Here is an 18,473-nt window from a genome sequence, read left to right on the forward strand (position 1 = left end):
GGCCACACCTCACACTGGCCGCCTGAAATTCTCTTTGACTCACGTGTGTCATCTTTATTAGTATTTTCTTAATTTTAATTTGGGTCCCGTTAATTAATTAATCAACACTAAATGGCAACTTGCATTGCATTCATGCAATCTTATCTTCCCTCTTTTGCATATAATACTGCATGCTCTTAATTAATCGCTCCGCCTATATATTTAAGCACACTATAACACTATGCTTATCATTCCAGAAACATCTTCTAAGCTATCATTCACTCAAATCTTGTAATTAATTAAGCTCGTTCTCATCTAGTACTATCACTATATATGGATCATTATTATTATTATGGAAAATCATTCTCTGTTCCACCACCATATGCAACTACATCAAACTTTAATCAATCCCTTCCCTTCAACGAAAATGACTCCGAGGAAATGCTTCTATGCGAGGTTCTTGCACAGGGAAGTGGCGGTGATGCAGCGGAAAACTCCTCCACCGAAGAGGTGAACTCAACCATGGCGGCGCTGCAGCCACAACAAGCATCTTACAGAGGGGTAAGAAGGAGGCCATGGGGAAAGTACGCGGCAGAGATAAGGGACTCTACGAGGAACGGCGAGAGGGTATGGTTGGGAACCTTTGATACGGCGGAGGAAGCTGCTTTGGCTTACGACCAAGCGGCATTGGCAAGTAGAGGATCAGTGGCGGTTTTGAACTTCCCGGCAGGGATGGTTGTTGAGTCGCTAGAGAAGATGATGATGGAGTGTGGTGGGTTTAGTGAAGGTTGTTCTCCGGTGTTGGAGCTGAAGAAGAAGCATTCCATGAAGAGGAAGATGGAGAACAGGGAGAAGAAACTGCTCATGATGATGAATACAAATAATAACAACAATCATCATAATCATAATCATGTCATGGTATTCCAGGATTTGGGTGCTCACTATTTGGAACAACTTCTTACGCTCTCGTCCAACGATGCAATGCTAAAGGAGGAGCGCTAGTTGAGTCCGTAAATTTTGTGATTTGTAATGATTATTAATATTTTTAGTAATGTGAGATTATATCTAATGATTATGTCTAATAATATGAGATTATTTACTTTTCTTTTATTGGTTAAGTATTGATTAAATTTTAATAAAAAATTAAATTTTTAGACTTTCTTATAATTTATATCTATATTCACAGTAAAAATATTATTTATACACTAAAAATAGTTACTAAAATAAGTCATTAATATATTTAAGTATAAATATATGTATGGTTTAATATATTTTTAATATGTATTTATATTTCAATATATATTTTATACTGATAGTTGATTTTAGTATATATATAACATAATTATATTTACAGATATTTTATACCCAAAAAATATATAATTTATATTTATATTTACAAAAGTTTGTATGCATACTCAATACAATTTATATTTATATTTTTTAAAGTTTATATACATAAATTAATCAAATTTATTTATTAAAGACAATTTAATATTTGTGTTGGCTAAATAATAACCAAAATATTAAAAATTAAAAATTATTAGTTTTTAAGAATTTTTTAACTGTTGGTAAAAAATATTAGTCGATATTAATTAAAATAGTTGGTCCTCTACTTTTTTTTTTGAATAATATTTTAATTAATTACTAAATGTTTCCCTTACATATTTATTTGTAATTTATTATCATCATAACATGGAGTGTCTTTTATTCTAATTTCAACGCAAAGGGAAAAAATGAGAGTAACTTCTTTTTGGTTAAGTGTTTTTATTATTTTTTTTTTCTAGTCTCTCCAATAATAATTTAAATAATAGAAATATTATTTATATATTAAAATTAAATAATAAAATAATTATTACGCCCCCCGTTTTGAATGGGTGTTGTTGTGGGTGACTAAAGGTGGCACACGGCCAAATGATGACTATATCTATGCAGTATGCTTAGTGATGTCAATTATCGTTGAATGTCTTCGCTCAATAAAGTAACAAACTAAAGTCTGTCAAAAACTAATGTCACCCCCATTAAGGATCATAGCCAACCATTTACCAAAAAAAATAAAAAAAAAAGGATGATAGCCAACCCTATTAACTACCTAAGACATAGCAGCTATAACATACTCATACGCATTCGTTATTACAACATTTCTCTTGGCAACAATTAAATGTCAAAAACAATCAAATTCTCCTCTAGGTTACTTAATTTACATCTTATTAAGTGTAAATCAAAATAAATTAATTATATATATATAATAATATTAAAAATAAGTTAAATAATATATATATATATATATATATATATATATATAAATAATATTTTTGTCTAACTTTCGTGATAAAGCATTAACCAAATAAATTAGACACTGAATTCAATTTTTTTTTTAGTTTAGTTGCTGAACGAATTATTAGTTATTGCCATCAAATTTCGTATTTATTTACAACCTTAGCTTTAATCACAATAGTTACACTGCTCCTACTTTACAACAGAATTTTGAATAAATGATGGTATTAATTTGTGTGCTCACGGTAGCTGGTACTCTTCTGCAACCCCTGGAATTGGTTGGGCTTGTCACTAGATGCATGATGCATCTTTACACTAGACTTCAATCTTGTGCTCGTTATTAATTAATTAATTAAGGGATTAAATACCAAAAAGAATAAGAGAAAATAGCATTTACCTTTTGAGATGTTTAAATGATATTTGTATTCTCTCTATATATAAAAGATACATTTTCTTTTTCCGTAAAATGTATATGTTATATTATTATTATTTGAATCAACCAAACAATTATTATTAATTTACATATACAATTATAGTTATTTTAGAGTACTATTTAATTTGGTCAAGTGAATTAAAGAGTGAGTTAAAGAGTTTTTAATTTGGGGAAGTAAATTTATATATACGATTATAGCTATTATTAAAGAGTATTTAATTTGGTCAAGTGAATTAAAAATTGGATTATTTTAATCCTATAGAGTATAGAAGAGAAAAATCTATATTTTTATATATAGAAAAAAAAGAAAAATGTTATCTAGAAATTTCCAAAGAATAATAAAGTGTTATTTCCTTGAAAAAAAAAATTAAATAAAAAATACTATATATAAAAAATTTGTTTTTAAGTAAGTTATTATATATTTATATATAAATATATTTATTATTTAATTTATTTTTAATATGTATTTTATATTTTAATATATATTATTATATATTTGGTGATTGATATTTTGTATAAACGTAATATGGTTAATATTAAATCGATAATAATTCGTGTTGAATTTTTTTTTTTTTGGTCTTGGGCTAAGCCCATAAACCCTACCCGAACCCATAACTCAACCCGCCCAAACCCAAACCCCAAACTGATCTTTTTCCTCTCAAGGCGTTGAATTGTAACACCAAGAGATAAGCTTCCATGGCATCCACGCTAAGATCATGATTTCTTTCATTATCCGATTAACCTTCAAGTCTGGAATCAAGGCTTGATTTGGTTCATGAAGTCCGCATCAGGTCTCTCTGTTGGCATCACCTCGACAAGAAGCTTCGCCCCAGAGGTTGAGTCACTACCTAAGCCCACGATTTTTCAGGTTCTTCTCCTATATCCTCTATTTGTAACCTCGTTATCTTATCTCTATTAACCCTATCCTTTCTGAATTATCAAGATATTCCAAATTTATCTTTTCTTAATATTTTCGCAATTTCTTGTGTAGGATATATGCACCATGACGCCTGCAATTTGTTCAAGTTTGTTAGTTGAGCAATTATATGAGCCAGACGATTTCCATTCCTAGGAATCCAGGTAAACCCACTGTCTGGCAATCGGTTGCTTAGAATTTGAATATCTTGCAGAATTGCTTCAATTTCTCCTATTGAACCTTGAGATTTTATTGCCTGAATTAATTGCTGGTTGTCTGATTCAATAAGCGTTCTTCCCATTCCCAAATTTTCCACTATTATAAGTGCTTGTCTAATTGCATTTGCCTCTGCTACTAAACTAGAGTCAGCTTTAATTCTTCCGGAGAATCCCAGCTCTAATTCTCCTTTATCATTCCTGAATACTACAGCAATTGCCCCATCTCCAGTTTTCTTGTCAAAGGCAGCATCAACGTTAGCTTTAAGCCAATTTGCCGGAGGAGGTCTCCATTTTACTTGTTGAGTGCTTCTGTTTTTGAACTCTTTAGTTATTGTCTTCTCCTGTTTTGTTGCCTCTTTGTGAGTTCTTTCCATTAATTCAGCTCTTATGATAGTGCTTTTGGGATTTGTTTGTTGTTCCTGGAATACTGCCTTATTTCTTGCTTTCCATATTTCCCAAGATAGAAATCCAATTCTACTGATTTTGTCTTCGTGGTCATCCCCTCCACTCCTTTTGATTTTCAAAATATTGTCTATCAACCAATTACTGAATGATGTTACTGTATATTTGGTGGGTATGCAATGACATTGTGCACCAAACCAAGTTCCCCTAGTCCATTCACAAAGCAACACCGCATGCTCCACCGTTTCTTCCTCCTTTTTGCAAATTGAACATATTGGGTTGTCCCGTAGCCTTCTTTTGTATAAATTAGAGTTTACTGGAATAATGTTTTGAGCTGCCTTCCACAAAAACATCCTGATTTTTGACGGAACATTCATATTCCAAATTTTCTTCCAGAGTTCCCGGTTATCAGTGCTTGTAGATGGATTCTCGCTCAAACCTTCCAGTGTCTCCAATTTTGCTACTTGATACCATGTTTTTATACTATAATTGCCATCCTCCCTGAAGGGCCAAAATAATGAGTCTTCCTTTTTTACTATGCTTATGGGAGTTTTAAGAATCTGCTCACATACTTCCGGTGGAAAGAGGTCTTTGATTTTTGTAACATTCCACCCTGTTCCTTCTGTTATAATTTCCTCCACTTTTTGAATGTTTGGATTTTCAGTAATTTCAGATCTGATTTCTCCCGATATCCATCTATCTCTCCAAATATTGACTTGAGATCCGCTTCCTATACTCTATTTACCCTTCCTTTTGAGAAGCTCTCTTCCTATTACAATACTCTTCCATAACCATGACGCGTTTCTCTGAATTTTGGCATCCCAAAAGTTGCTATTAGGAAAATAGACAGCCTTAAGGATTTGAACCCATATTGCATTTGGATTTTTCATAGCTCTCCATGCTTGTTTAGCTAAATAGGCCACATTCTGGCACTCTAAATCTTTGAATCCTAGCCCTCCATCTCTCTTACTCTTGGTTATTGAGCTCCATTTCTTCCAGTGGATGCCTTGTTCTTTTCCTGACGACGCCCACCAAAACTTAGCAATTTTTGAACTAAGTCTTTGACAGAAATATTTTGGGAGCTTAATCACATTCATTGCATACGCTGGTATGGCATGTATGACTGCTTTAATTAAAATTTCTTTACCTGCCTGACTGAGAAGCTTTTCCTTCCACCCTTCTAGCTTGTTTAAAACTTTTTCTTCAATCAATGTAAGTACTCCAGCCGTTGATCTTCCCCAATATGCCGGTAATCCTAAATATTTTCCTGGCGAGTCCCACGTAGTCATTCCTAAAATCTCTTCAATATTGACTCTAATTTGTATTGGGACTTGAGATCCAAAAGTGATTCCCGATTTCTCCAAATTTATTCTTTGTCCCGACGCCTCTATATACTTGTTTAAGATTGAAATGATTTGGAAAATTTCTTCTTCACATGCCTCAGCCAAGATTATGCAGTCGTCAGCAAATAATAAATGAGTAAGTGTTGGTGCAGTGGGAGCTATTTTAAATCCTGATATGAGCTTTTTATCTTGTGCTTCATTCATAAGTATTGTAAGAACCTCAGCTGCGATAATAAACAAGTACGGTGACAATGGATCGCCCTGCCTTAATCCTCTCTGTGGTATTATCTTTTTGGAAAGCTCCCCGTTAATCTTGAATCGATAGTGGGTGCTCTTAACACAAGCCATCAAGCGCTTAACCCATATTTCATGAAACCCGAATGCTCTAAGAACCTTTTCAAGAAAATCCCATTCTAGTCGATCATAGGACTTATTCATATCCAATTTTATGGCCACATTTTGTGATCCTCCATTTCTTCTGTTATTTAAACTATGATAAACCTCTTGTACTATAATAACATTATCTTGAATTAGTCTGCCGCTCACAAATGCACTTTGCGTTGGAGATATTATATCTTCTAGTATACTCTTGAATCTCATCACCATCACTTTTGCAATGATTTTATAAATAAAATTGCAACAGCTGATAGGCCTAAGTTGATTTAAGCATTCTGGATTTTTAGTTTTAGGAATGAGAACCACCACTGTTTCCCCAAATTCCTGAGGTAAACTCCCTTCATTAAAAAATTCTTTGACTGTACCATAAACTTCCTTACTTATGATTTCCCAATGTTCTTGATAAAATAAGCCATTTAGTCCATCCGGACCAGGTGCTTTTAGGCCTCCCATGCTGAAAACTGCATCTTTTACTTCCTTTTCTGTGACTTCTTGTAACAGGTTCTGGTTCATCTCTTCTGTGACTCTCCTTGGAATTTTGTTGATGCAATCTTCCCAATTCAGCCTTTTTGTTGAAGAGAATAGATTAGAGAAATGATTTTCAATCAGAGACATGAGTTCCTTGTTTCCACTTACCCACTGTCCTGCTGTGTTCTTAAGCTTCTCTATTTTGTTTTTGTTTCACCTTTGAATGGTTGTTGCATGAAAGAAAGCAGTATTCTTGTCGCCCCATTGTAGCCATTTTAGCCTTGATCTCTGTCCCCAAAATTTCTCCTCTTGTCTCCATAAGAGCGTAATACTTTCCTTTAAGGCTTGTATCCTTTCTTGCTGATCCGCCGTGAACTCAGAATTCTGCAATCTGCTTAATTCTTCCTTCTTGCTCTGTATTTCTCTATCCGCTCTCTTAAAGGTGCTTCTACTCCATTTTTTTAATTCTTCCTTGCAATTTTTTATCCTCAATCCTACTTCAGCTCCTTCGCTATCTGTCTCCCGCCCTCTATTCCATCCCTTTTTAACAATTTCTTTGCACTCCTTGTGATCTGTCCAATACGCCTCAAATTTGAATGCTTTTTGAATTCTAATATTCTGCTCCAGCTTCAGCACCAATGGACAGTGGTCTGAACTCACAACCGGTAAGGCTGAAAGGGAAGCCTGTTGGTTTAAACTCCACCACTCCCAATTAGCCATGGCTCGATCTATTCTTTCTCTGGTTACAAACCCATTTCTTGGGTTGCTAAACCAAGTAAACCTGCTGCCTTTTAAATCTAAGTCTATCAAAAAATTAGCATCCACAAAATTTCTAAATTCTCTCACATGTGCTTGAGGTTTTGGATGCATGTCGATCTTCTCTTCTTGACTCAAAACATCATTAAAATCGCCTATGTACAGCTGCGCTTCCCCTACATTGGTAATGGTGGCAGTGATATTTCTCCACTGTTTTCTTCTTTGCTTATAATTTGGGCAACCATACACAAAATTACCAATCCATCTGTTACCTTTTCTATCATCAACATAGGCTTTAATAAGATTATCATTCCAAAAGTAAACCTCAACATCATATTTTTCATTCCAAAACAAGAATAGACCACCGGACAAACCCCGGGGTTCTACACAAAACATGTTTTCAAAATGTAACCTTCTTTTGATTCTGCTAACATTTTTTTCTTTTGCCCTGGTCTCTACGAGGAATACTATGGCTGGCTTTATTTTTTTACATATATTTATAAGTTCCGAAACTGTCGCGGGAGCCGCCAGCCCGCGACAGTTCCAACTTACAATACTCATGGCTGAGTTGGGGGCATGTTAAGGCCCGCCTCCCCAGCCATTAAAATCTTCCCTATTTCCTCTTCGATCTGCATCACTTGCCCTTCCTGTTCCTCATATATTGCCTCTTTTCTGCACTTTTTCCTTTCTCGCAAGTGTAGACCAGCACTTTCTGCCTCCTCTTCTTCATTCTTAGCACATTCAATCATCATTGGTATCTCATCATCCCTTCTTCTTTTTAATTTCAGACTGTTGTTAATGTGGCTAGCCAACTCTGTCTCTCAAGTTTCTGCTATAGATTCTGTTTGTTTTGCTACTTCCTCTTTCTCATCCTCTTCATTTGCTAATTCCACGATGTATAGGTCTCCATCATCTGAGCTGTAAATTTGTTGTCCTGCTTGTAGATAATTACTAACTGTCTTTGCTTGTTCCCTGTAATTCCACCATAAATGTCTTTGGTCTAGGTCGTTCTCCCCCTGCACTCTTTTTCCTAATTCATTCTTTTCTTTCTTATCCTGTTTGTCTCCTCCCATGGCCCTCTTAAAAAATTTCACCTCTTTTTCTCTTATCCCCATCATTGTTGATATATTTTGTTCCCCTTTAGTTAGCCCAATATCTGTTGTGAAGTTAATGCCAATGGGCTTGGATGTACTGCTGGCCCAATATTTTCTTTCCTCTGGACTATTACTGGGCTTCTTTGATTCACTTGCTTCCCTTTCAGCACTCTCCATTTCTTTTCCAACGTTCTGACCAGCACTATTTCCAAGATATTGTATATCTTTTTCCCGGTTCATTTCTTCTATCTCCATCTGTTGTTGGAACCTTCTAGTTACATGTAGGTCTGCTCCTGTGCCTCCAGCTTCTACAGTATCTGCCTGCTCTTGGATAGGGCTGCCTTTTCTTCCTCCTTCTGATTCCCACTCTCTATTCTGTGTGTTTTTTTCACGCGCCACCCATAAATTTGACTCTGAAATTTTAATTTTGTTGCCGTCTTGCCTGATTCCAGCTTTTTCAGCCAATGAAGAAATCGATCGGAGTCCTGGAGCTGAAAGATCTGGCCCATATCTTGGTAAGTTTGAGTTATCAATAGCCATTGCCTTCTCCTCTTTGCAGCTTCTCTTATCATGACCTATCCTTCCACAATTATAGCAATAATCATATAACCTTTCATATTTGAATGAAGCCCAAGAATAGCTGCCATCATTTCTCTTGTACCAAAATCCTGTTTTCAATTGCTCCAACGCATTCACTTCTACTCTGACTCTCAAAAAGTTTCTAAGCAAATTTCCGTCAACGTAAGGATCTTCTGCTTCTAATAGTTTTCCCAGAGAATTTCCTATCTTTTCAACACTCCTTTTATTCAACTTTTCCAAGGGCAAGGCATGAACTTGGATCCAGAAAGCGATGGAGTTATAACTTACCTCTTCAAATGAAAGCTCTAGCCTCCACCATTGCAAGCTAAGCATATGTCCGTCCACCCTCCATGGCCCTTCTCCATGAATTCTTATGGCATCTTCTTCGTGCTTGAAGTTGAACAAATATGTATTTGTACCCATGCTTGAGATAATCAAACCCTGAGGCTCTCCCCACATTTTCTTGATTGATTTTTCCACAGTGACCCTGTTTTCATTCTTCTCTGTCAAAATTCTTCCAACCAACTTCTTCCTGATCTGCTGTTCATCAACAGCCTGGTCTCCATCAAGGTGAAGAACTTCTCCACCCAATACTGCCATGAGCTTAAAATGTTAACTAGCTAAACTGAAAAACTAGATTAAGAAAATTGTGATTGTTTTGGTTGCTGATGTTATGATTTTCTCCTTCTTACTTTAACAGAGCTCCACTACCGAAGATAAACAAGCTTCCTGTCGAAGTAGTTGCTCTAGCTATCTAGAGAAATCAGCTCTCCTTCCGAGAGAATTGAATATTGAGTATTCGTGTTGAATTTGAAACACTCTATAATCTAAACCAAAAATTGTGTAGCCTTTTTTTTCTGATGGAAGCGTTTCCTACGAATTAGAAACACTCTATAATCTGAACCAAAAATTGTGTAGCCTTTTTTTTTCTAATGGAAGCGTTTCCTTGTATAGATTGGGTTGACTTAGAGGCAAACACAACTACCAGTCTACCACATTCTTCACAAGATCGATCTCTTCAACAACATCAACATGGCTTATAAAGAGAAAATTAAAAACAGGATCTAGTTAGAAAAGGAAAGCGTAATTAAAAAGAAAATCAAAGCAGTTGATTGCAATTGCAATGTGTTAAGTCTAATATGATTTTGAGTTTCATAAATGATGATAAACATGTTTTTAGGTTGAAAATTCAGTATTGTTTAATGTGTATTTTATTATTACAGGCCTAAATGTTTAAGTTTATGTTGCTTCAGTCTAAGACCAACTTATGCTTTCAGCAATGCAAAAGAGCCAAAGCTCCTCCTTATTTCACAAATCAACAATTAAATGACTATGTGTTTGCCAAAAAAACAGTAACTGCAGAAAAATGAAACAAAATGAAAGAAGGGTGCATGCCTTGGAAGAAAACAAAGCAAAAGACTACAGAGGTGGTGGACGGGTTCCTCAACCAGCAGAAATAGTGGAGCATGATGAAAAAAGACTACTTGTTAGCTGTGACTGCTTCAACGACCAGCAAGGACAAGCAAAAAGAAGAAGCAAAAATGAAGGCAAGATGAAAATATATAAGCAGTTTCATTCCATCTTTTGAAAACAAGAAAAGGAGAGCACACATACAGAGCACCACCTCAAACATTAAGCTGAAATCTTTTTCTTCTACTCAAGCTTAATTTCTTATCTTTTTTTATTGCTGTCTTGCGTTTTTTTCTGTCTTGAAAAAACTAATATTGAGAGGATGAAAAGCTAAGAGAGAAAAGGCAAGAGTGATGCACAATAGCTACTGATTTCTGATGTAATTTGAGTTGTTAAACTAGGATTAGTTCCCCTTGTCAAGTTGGGTTATCTTTTATTGAGTTTGAATCAGTTTTGATTCTCCTTCCAAGTTGTGACAGCACTATGGGAAGCTAAGCTTTGGTGAAGAAAACTTAGGAGTAGATACTAGTTGAATTAGGGAAGTAATTCAATAGTATTGGTGTATGTAACTTGTGAATTTTAGCGAAAATTCCATCATAATTTGTGGTAGAAACTGGATGTAGGATTTATTGCATAAAGAATCCGAACTAGGATACATGCTGGTCTTCTTCTTCTCTTTTCCATTCTTTACTTGTTCTAAATATGAGACAAAATGAAATAATTTCCTGCAATTTAAACTTCTACTGAAAAAACTCTAATTTTAAGCCAACTTGATTTAACCCTCTTCTCAAGTTTAACTAGAACCATCGCAATGGTTAATCTAAAAATCAAACTTATTTTTGGATTAACTAAAAATATAATTTAGTTAGTTAATCAAATTGGTTTATATATAAATACTTCATATTTATTATACTGATTAAATATTGCGTAAAATTACTGGCTTCCAAAATTTTCTGATTATTTAATTAATAAAGTAGAAAGCAATTAAAGAAGATGAAAAGAATGAAGTTTGGATATGATGGATGAGGAGAAAGGAGCGGTAGAGGGATCTCCAGTGTTGGAAACAGGCGCTGGCGGAGGTGAAGGAACCCTGCCACTCACTCTGTTTATTATTATTCCCTTGTTTGCACCAACTCGTGAAGCAGCAGCAACAGCATGTTCTTCCGACGAGGCCCAAGAGAAGAAGCTCAAGAAATTGATGAGTAACAGAACCACCACAAGATATCGAGCAGCAGCCATTATTACCAATTTGATTCAATGGAAGAGCACATGCATTCTAGGTCAACTACACTACCACACGCGAACCTTCTTCTAATTCCTTTCTCATCTTATTATTATGGGATTCTTTTTATTAACACTTCCCATTTTAATCATGAAGAGTGTTAAAGGAAATTTTGTAATTTGTAGTTATAAATTAGTTATTATTAATATTTTTAATAGTGTAAAATTATATCTAATAATATAAAATTATTTATTTTTTTTAATAATTAAATTTTAATTAAAGTCTAAACCAAACTCTTCTCTAGGTAACTATACAAGTGCTACGCGATTATCAATAGTTTTCCAACTAACATTAATACAAAGAGAAAGAAATAAACAAACATCATAATGTGGAATTTAAACGGGGAAGGTCAGACAATCAACATCTTAGTAAAAAAAAGTTAATAAAAATTAAAGTTGGCTAGAATTAATTAGATATAAGGTAAATATAAGAGAAAGTTATTAATAATTTAACAGTTCTCATCAACTCGGAGATATTATTTTCTTATTAATGTCACTATTTAAAGGAATTAGAATATAAGAATAATATTTTAATAGTTTTTGAAAAAAATTTAGTAAGACGTACTTTTATTTAATTAGACTAGTCAATTTATACATCATATTTTTTCGAATATATAGAGGAATCGATACAATTTTTTTAATTTATATATTTTTATTAAATAATGATAGAAATTAATTTGTCTAATGTTTTATATAATTTGATGTGAAAATTTATTTTTCTAACAAAATAAAAAATTATTGACTATTTGGGGATCAACATTTTTTTAAAATTAAAATATTCTTTGTGATTGATTTAGAATATTACTCGTATACGAAAGAAACGTGAATAAAAGTCAAAGAACCCAATAATTGATGAATATTGTTTATTTATAAGCATATAAATTATTAACTTATTTTCTACCCCAAATTTATACGTAATATAATGGGCTGGCTACTAGCTGCTATATCATAATTATCTATGTAAAACTATAAAACTACTTATACTCAATAATTTAATTAATAATACCCATGTTTGTCAACTCAATTTGGGAACATAAAATATTTAACGTCCATGGTCCACCACAAATTTTGATTAAACTCACTCAGTCTTGTATGTATCAAATGGACAAACCACCACCCCAATTTACACGACTTTGAACTCTCACTATGTGTAATCCCAATTTTCGCTTTTTCTACATTAAATGGAAGAATGGAACCTTTATACTTTCAAGCTACACGTGAAATTTAATGACATACGATATTTAATTAAGAGTAAATAATCATATTTTCATCATAAAAAATTCAGGTATTGATAAATTTATTTTAAAAAAAATTTCACTTTATATCAGATGAATTTTAAATGACAAAATTACTCCAACCCTAACATAACTAATTAAAATTTTTTAACTCTCCTTTCTTATCTAACACAAATCTCAACTATAAACTCTAATCTTATCTCACTCGCAATTCTTAATCCTTTATTTCTTTATTTGTCACTTCTTCCACTCCATTTCACTTGCAAGCACGATAAAAATAAAAAATAAAAAACTGTTAAGTAAATAATATTATCTTAAACAACATGAATAATTACTAATTAAAAAAAATACACTATATTTTTAAATTTTAATATTAAAATAATTATTCATATACCTAATGAAATGAATATCCGATATATTTATTGTTTATATTATTTAATATTTTTATTGTTTACTTATACTTTTTTTAAAAAAATACTAAAGAATCTCAATATAATTATTCAACTCTAATGCAGTTCAAAACAAAATTATTCAGTTAAAATCTCACGTTGTTGATTCCAAACGAATTCATCTTTTGCGATTCAAAGTATTATATACTCAAAATAGCCTTTCACTTGATGCTACTACTATCTGTTTTCACGTGAACATACATTTTTCCTCTTGAAAATAGTCTAATGATTCAAATCTTGTCGCACGCATTAGTATCTCTCGAAGGCAAAGAAAAAATAAATAAATTTAAATAACTAATAATTTTTTTGAATAACATAAATAATAGATTTTAAAATTAGTTTAATTCAAGTAAAATATATTATATCTCCAAATTACTCACTTAAATCTTAATATTAGAATAACCATCTACACACTTAATAAATTAAACATTCGATATATCTATTGTTCACATTGTTTAATATTTTTATTGTCTATCTATACTTCTTCATAAATAAAATATATTTCAATTTTCTAAGATAGAGGAGATTCTTGATGCCGCTGGTAGACGTGGACAGCAATAGCATAATGTGTTGATAATTGCAAGGTTCAAAGTTGTGGGACGCCATATGTTCCTCTAAGCAATGCAATGCCACGTCAATAGGAGCGTTTTTACTAACGAAACCGATCAAGTAAAGTGTGTGTTGCTGTGTTCTATTCAAAGGGGAAAACAATGAAAGCATGATTATAGAGAGGAACTAAACAAAATAATGGGAGGATAAAGACAAAGCATAATAGAGACTTCCACCACATACTTTGATCATGAAGCCATTGTCTCCAACGAGAGGTTACCATTCAATTCTACATCTATCTATGATTTTCTAAACTAAATAGTAAATACGTAGTAGTGACTAGAGACTAGTGACTATTAAAATTAGACTAATTAAATGATAGATAAATAAATTTATATTTAACAGGTATGAGTTTGACGCATCAAATAAAATGTAACAAATTGGTATATAAGAGTTAATCGTCGTATTTTCAAGAGTGACTATTCATATAAGTATAGTTAAAATAATATTAATTATAACTAAATATAAATAAGCATTTAAGTTTATTTCAACAAACTTTAGATTTGATAATTCACAATTTAGTTCCCACTAAATTTTAAATTTTTTATACACATATGAAGTAAATAAATTTTAAACAAATTTTGTTATAAAACAATTAAAATTTCAAACAAATATTATGATAAAATAAATTAGATAATCGTTAGTTTGGAATATCTAACTGAAAAGGAATAGAAAGATATTTTAGAATAAAAACAAAGGTGTTAAAAAAATCACTGATAGTTGAGTCACAATAAATGAAAAGGTATGAATTCTTTTAGTTGTTGATGATAATGTGAAAGATGACATGAGAATTTTTCTTAATGTTACTGTGTTTGTTTAATTTAACTTTTTGTTTTTGTTTGACTGCTCCATAGTATTAAAATTTTTTAAAAAAAAAAATAATAATAATCGTTCAAAGAACTTTTAGCATAATCAAAATTTATACTAAAAAATTTAAAAAATCAATTTAAATGGTTAATTTTAGAATAATAGAAACACAGAGTGTATGAATACTATAATAATTAAAATATTTTGAAGGAAAGAGAAAGTAAGAAGTTAATAATGTTAATCCCCTTGATATTAAAAGTCATTTTAGTCCCTTCCTCTTTCTGTTGTGTGTTTCCCGGAGGCAGTGGTGGCGAGAGAGGAATGCAACGACTCCTCCTCCCTCCGACAATCCATGTGGAGAATTCCGTCGAGTAGGCGAGTACAGTAGAAAGAGGCTGAAACCGAAGCTCAAAAGTTTAACCGATGGAGCAGTCAGTGCTTGACGGCATAATCAACCGTCTCCTCGAAGTTCGTGGGCGCCCCGGCAAGCAGGTTCAGCTCTCGGAGTCCGAGATCCGCCAACTGTGCCTCGTTTCCAGAGACATTTTCTTGCAACAACCTAACTTATTGGACCTCCAAGCTCCCATTAAGATTTGCGGTACCCTAACTAACTTAACTTGTTCCAATCCCTCACTCACTCAACTCCTTTTATTGATTCGTGTTTGTTTCAGGCGATGTACATGGCCAATACTCCGATCTTCTACGCCTTTTCGAGTACGGCGGATTACCACCGGAAGCTAACTACTTGTTCTTGGGAGATTACGTGGATCGAGGCAAGCAGAGTTTAGAAACAATTTGCCTTCTTCTTGCTTATAAAATTAAATATCCTGAGAATTTCTTTCTGTTGAGGGGAAACCATGAATGTGCTTCTATCAATAGGATATATGGTTTTTATGACGAGTGTAAGAGAAGGTTCAATGTCAGTTTATGGAAGACTTTCACTGAATGCTTCAATTGCCTTCCCGTCGCCGCCCTTATCGACGAGAAGATTTTGTGTATGCACGGCGGACTTTCTCCGGACCTGCATAGTTTGGATCAGATCAGGAATCTGCAGCGCCCTACTGATGTGCCTGACACCGGTTTGCTTTGTGATCTTCTTTGGTCCGACCCTAGCAAAGATGTTCAAGGATGGGGAATGAATGACAGGGGAGTTTCTTATACCTTTGGTTCTGATAAAGTCTCCGAGTTCCTCCAGAAACATGATCTTGATCTTGTATGCCGCGCTCACCAGGTTAAATTCCAATTCGATTACTTCATTTTGTGTTGCCATGTTGTTGTGAGAATTTTATGCAATCACACTTATAAACTGAAATATCATCCTTGTGTTTGTAGAGTAGCTTGAGCTTTTAGGCAAACATCTTCCATCGTTTAAGTTTGAATTGGACTTGAAATTCGTTTTTGGTTTAATTTGTTTGATACAGGTTGTGGAGGACGGATACGAGTTCTTTGCGAACCGACAGCTTGTGACAATATTTTCTGCTCCTAATTATTGTGGGGAGTTTGACAATGCTGGTGCCATGATGAGTGTTGATGAAACACTAATGTGCTCGTTCCAAATCTTAAAGCCGGCTGATAGGAAGACAAAGCTCAATTTTGGAAGTACGACCACTGCCAAGCCCGGAAACTCTCCGGCTGGAGTAAAGGTAAGAAGATAGTTTAGTGTTTTCTGGAAATTAATGCTCGATTATCTGCTGATTATCTTCTTCACATAAATGAGATATTTGTGAATACCAATCTTCATGGTGAATTGGCAATTTCATGCTTATTGCTTGATTTTCTTTTAGCTGAGACTATATGTATCGATTTTCTATGAAGTATTTAGATTACAATAATGCCAATGTATATCATGCTTTACTTGAATCAAACACCATGTTTGCCACCTTCAGAAAAATAATACGTGAAGTAGGTAGTTGTGATGATTACACAAAAACATGGTGATGAGGGGCATGTGCTTGAGGATAGGTTTCATGCACCAGTCTTGTCCAACATAACTAGGATAATTTGGATTTATCTTATATATATACTAATTATACTAGGAATCAGGAAATCATGGTATTAGTGTAAACAGCAAAATATGAACCATAGCAGCCCAAGCTATTTGATGTAGCAATTATTTCAAGAGTAAACACCAATTCAGTCCACCTATGATCTAAGTCGCATCAGTTTGGTCCCTCAAAGGAACTTGACATCAATCGGGTTTCTTAATAATAGAAAGTGACATAAAAATTAGCGGAATAATTTGATTTCAGTTATATATAATGATTATTTATGGTGCTTTAGTTGTAAAAGGTATGTGCTAATGGTAAGTTCCCAAGCATGGATTAGTAGTCCATCACCCAAAAAGGGTGTGGGAGTACCTCATTTGATATCACAAGTTAACTAAGCTATTGCAATCTTGCAAAGTTTCACATAATTTAGGCTATTATGCAAAAATTCTTTGAATTACTAGTATCCATGTTTCTAATCTATGGATCCCCCCACCCCCCAAAATTGTTTCACAGCATGCCTTTCCTAACATGTTCTGAAGTTGTTCTCGCCATGACTTTGGTGAAAAAGATTGCTGCCACAAGTGGTCTACTTTATGATGAACACCTAATAGTTGCAAGAAAAGGGAAGAGATGGTTTGGATCCACACATGGATATTTGGAATTGTAAAATCAAAGGGAAACACATTCTGAAGTATGTAAACCATTGTTTTTATATTGGTACAAATTTGCATTTGAAGATGGAGAACCATAATCTCCTTCCTTATCTTCGTTGTACACTAATGGTATGTTTTCTAAATTCTAAGCTTTTCATTTTTCAAGAATAGATGGATAATAGCAGAAAACTATTTGAAAAATGCTTATACGATTGGCATATGGATGCAGTAGAGGAAAACAGCTCTGCTATTTGCTTTTTCGTGGGGCAATAGAAGCATATTAAAGAGCAATTGAGGATCGTGTTGGTCATCTGTTGTATTCTGTTTATGGCTGTTCATGTCTTATGGCTTATGGCCTCGGTTTAGGTTTTTTTTTTTTTTAATTTCCTTAATTAGAAGTGAAAGTCCAGTACATATTTGATGCTACATTTAAGTAATCTTTTTACATATTTCTTATCAAAAACTAGCTTAAACTAAACCTACACTTTTTCAAAAATGAAATAGCTTGCTTGTGTTTTACGAGCACATTTTTAAGAGTATAATATTATAATTTTTTTAAGTTTTTGATATATTTAATGTATTAGAAATGTATTTTTTTAATATTTTTAATAAAATATTTTTTTATAATATTTTTAAAACGTGTCCTTGTGATTAACGTTAGCAAGATGCAATGAAAAATTATATAATTGATAACATCAACGACTAACCGAATTCATCATATTTCTAATCTTGATTCTGAAAGCCGCTTCTTAGGCGTAGATTTTGCTGTATGGTCAACACTTCCCATGATCCCATCTTCGGTTCCGCTCCCATACCATTATTACATATAACGGTCGCAACAAATAAAAATTATATTTGTATACTAAAATTAATTTTTTTGTATTTGTATACAAATACATATATTGTTTAAATTATTTTTAATGTGTTTTATATTTTAATATATATTTTATACTAGTAGTTAATTTTGATAGCTGATTTTAGATATACTTAACATAGTTGTACGTAGATTACATAACCACTAAAAAAAATTTTAAAACAATATAACCCAAACTAATTCTAACTCATACAACAGCTCCAAAAACAAAAATGCATAATACTAGATACTTGGGTAGTGGGTAAAGGGTTCAGGACTGGGTTCAGGATAGTATACACCAAGAAGAAAAGTGGAAGTAGTGTGATTGTG

General features: G+C 33.3%; 2 protein-coding genes across 3 annotated transcripts; both read left to right on the forward strand.

Moving 5' to 3' along the window:
* The first annotated feature begins 248 nt into the window (after positions 1-248).
* Positions 249-981, forward strand: LOC130933502 (ethylene-response factor C3-like). Its single transcript, XM_057863137.1, has one exon. The coding sequence runs from the start codon at positions 313-315 to the stop codon at positions 979-981; it is 669 nt and encodes a 222-aa protein (XP_057719120.1). The 5' UTR covers positions 249-312.
* Positions 982-14,909: 13,928 nt separating this feature from the next.
* Positions 14,910-17,686, forward strand: LOC130935479 (serine/threonine-protein phosphatase PP1 isozyme 3-like). 2 transcript variants are annotated; one of them, XR_009067882.1, is made up of 5 exons: positions 14,910-15,247; positions 15,321-15,880; positions 16,071-16,292; positions 17,151-17,419; positions 17,520-17,686. XR_009067882.1 is itself a non-coding variant. In XM_057865240.1 (4 exons), exons 1-4 carry the CDS (start codon positions 15,073-15,075, stop codon positions 17,172-17,174), a joined length of 981 nt encoding a protein of 326 aa, XP_057721223.1. In that variant the 5' UTR covers positions 14,910-15,072; the 3' UTR covers positions 17,175-17,460. The 2 variants fall into 2 exon arrangements, 1 of the variants encoding a protein (XP_057721223.1); XM_057865240.1 differs by lacking the exon at positions 17,520-17,686 and having other exon boundaries at positions 17,151-17,460.
* The last annotated feature ends 787 nt before the right edge of the window (positions 17,687-18,473 follow it).

Source organism: Arachis stenosperma, chromosome 6 (assembly GCF_014773155.1).
Source record: "Arachis stenosperma cultivar V10309 chromosome 6, arast.V10309.gnm1.PFL2, whole genome shotgun sequence".
Classification (NCBI taxonomy): Eukaryota; Viridiplantae; Streptophyta; class Magnoliopsida; order Fabales; family Fabaceae; genus Arachis; species Arachis stenosperma.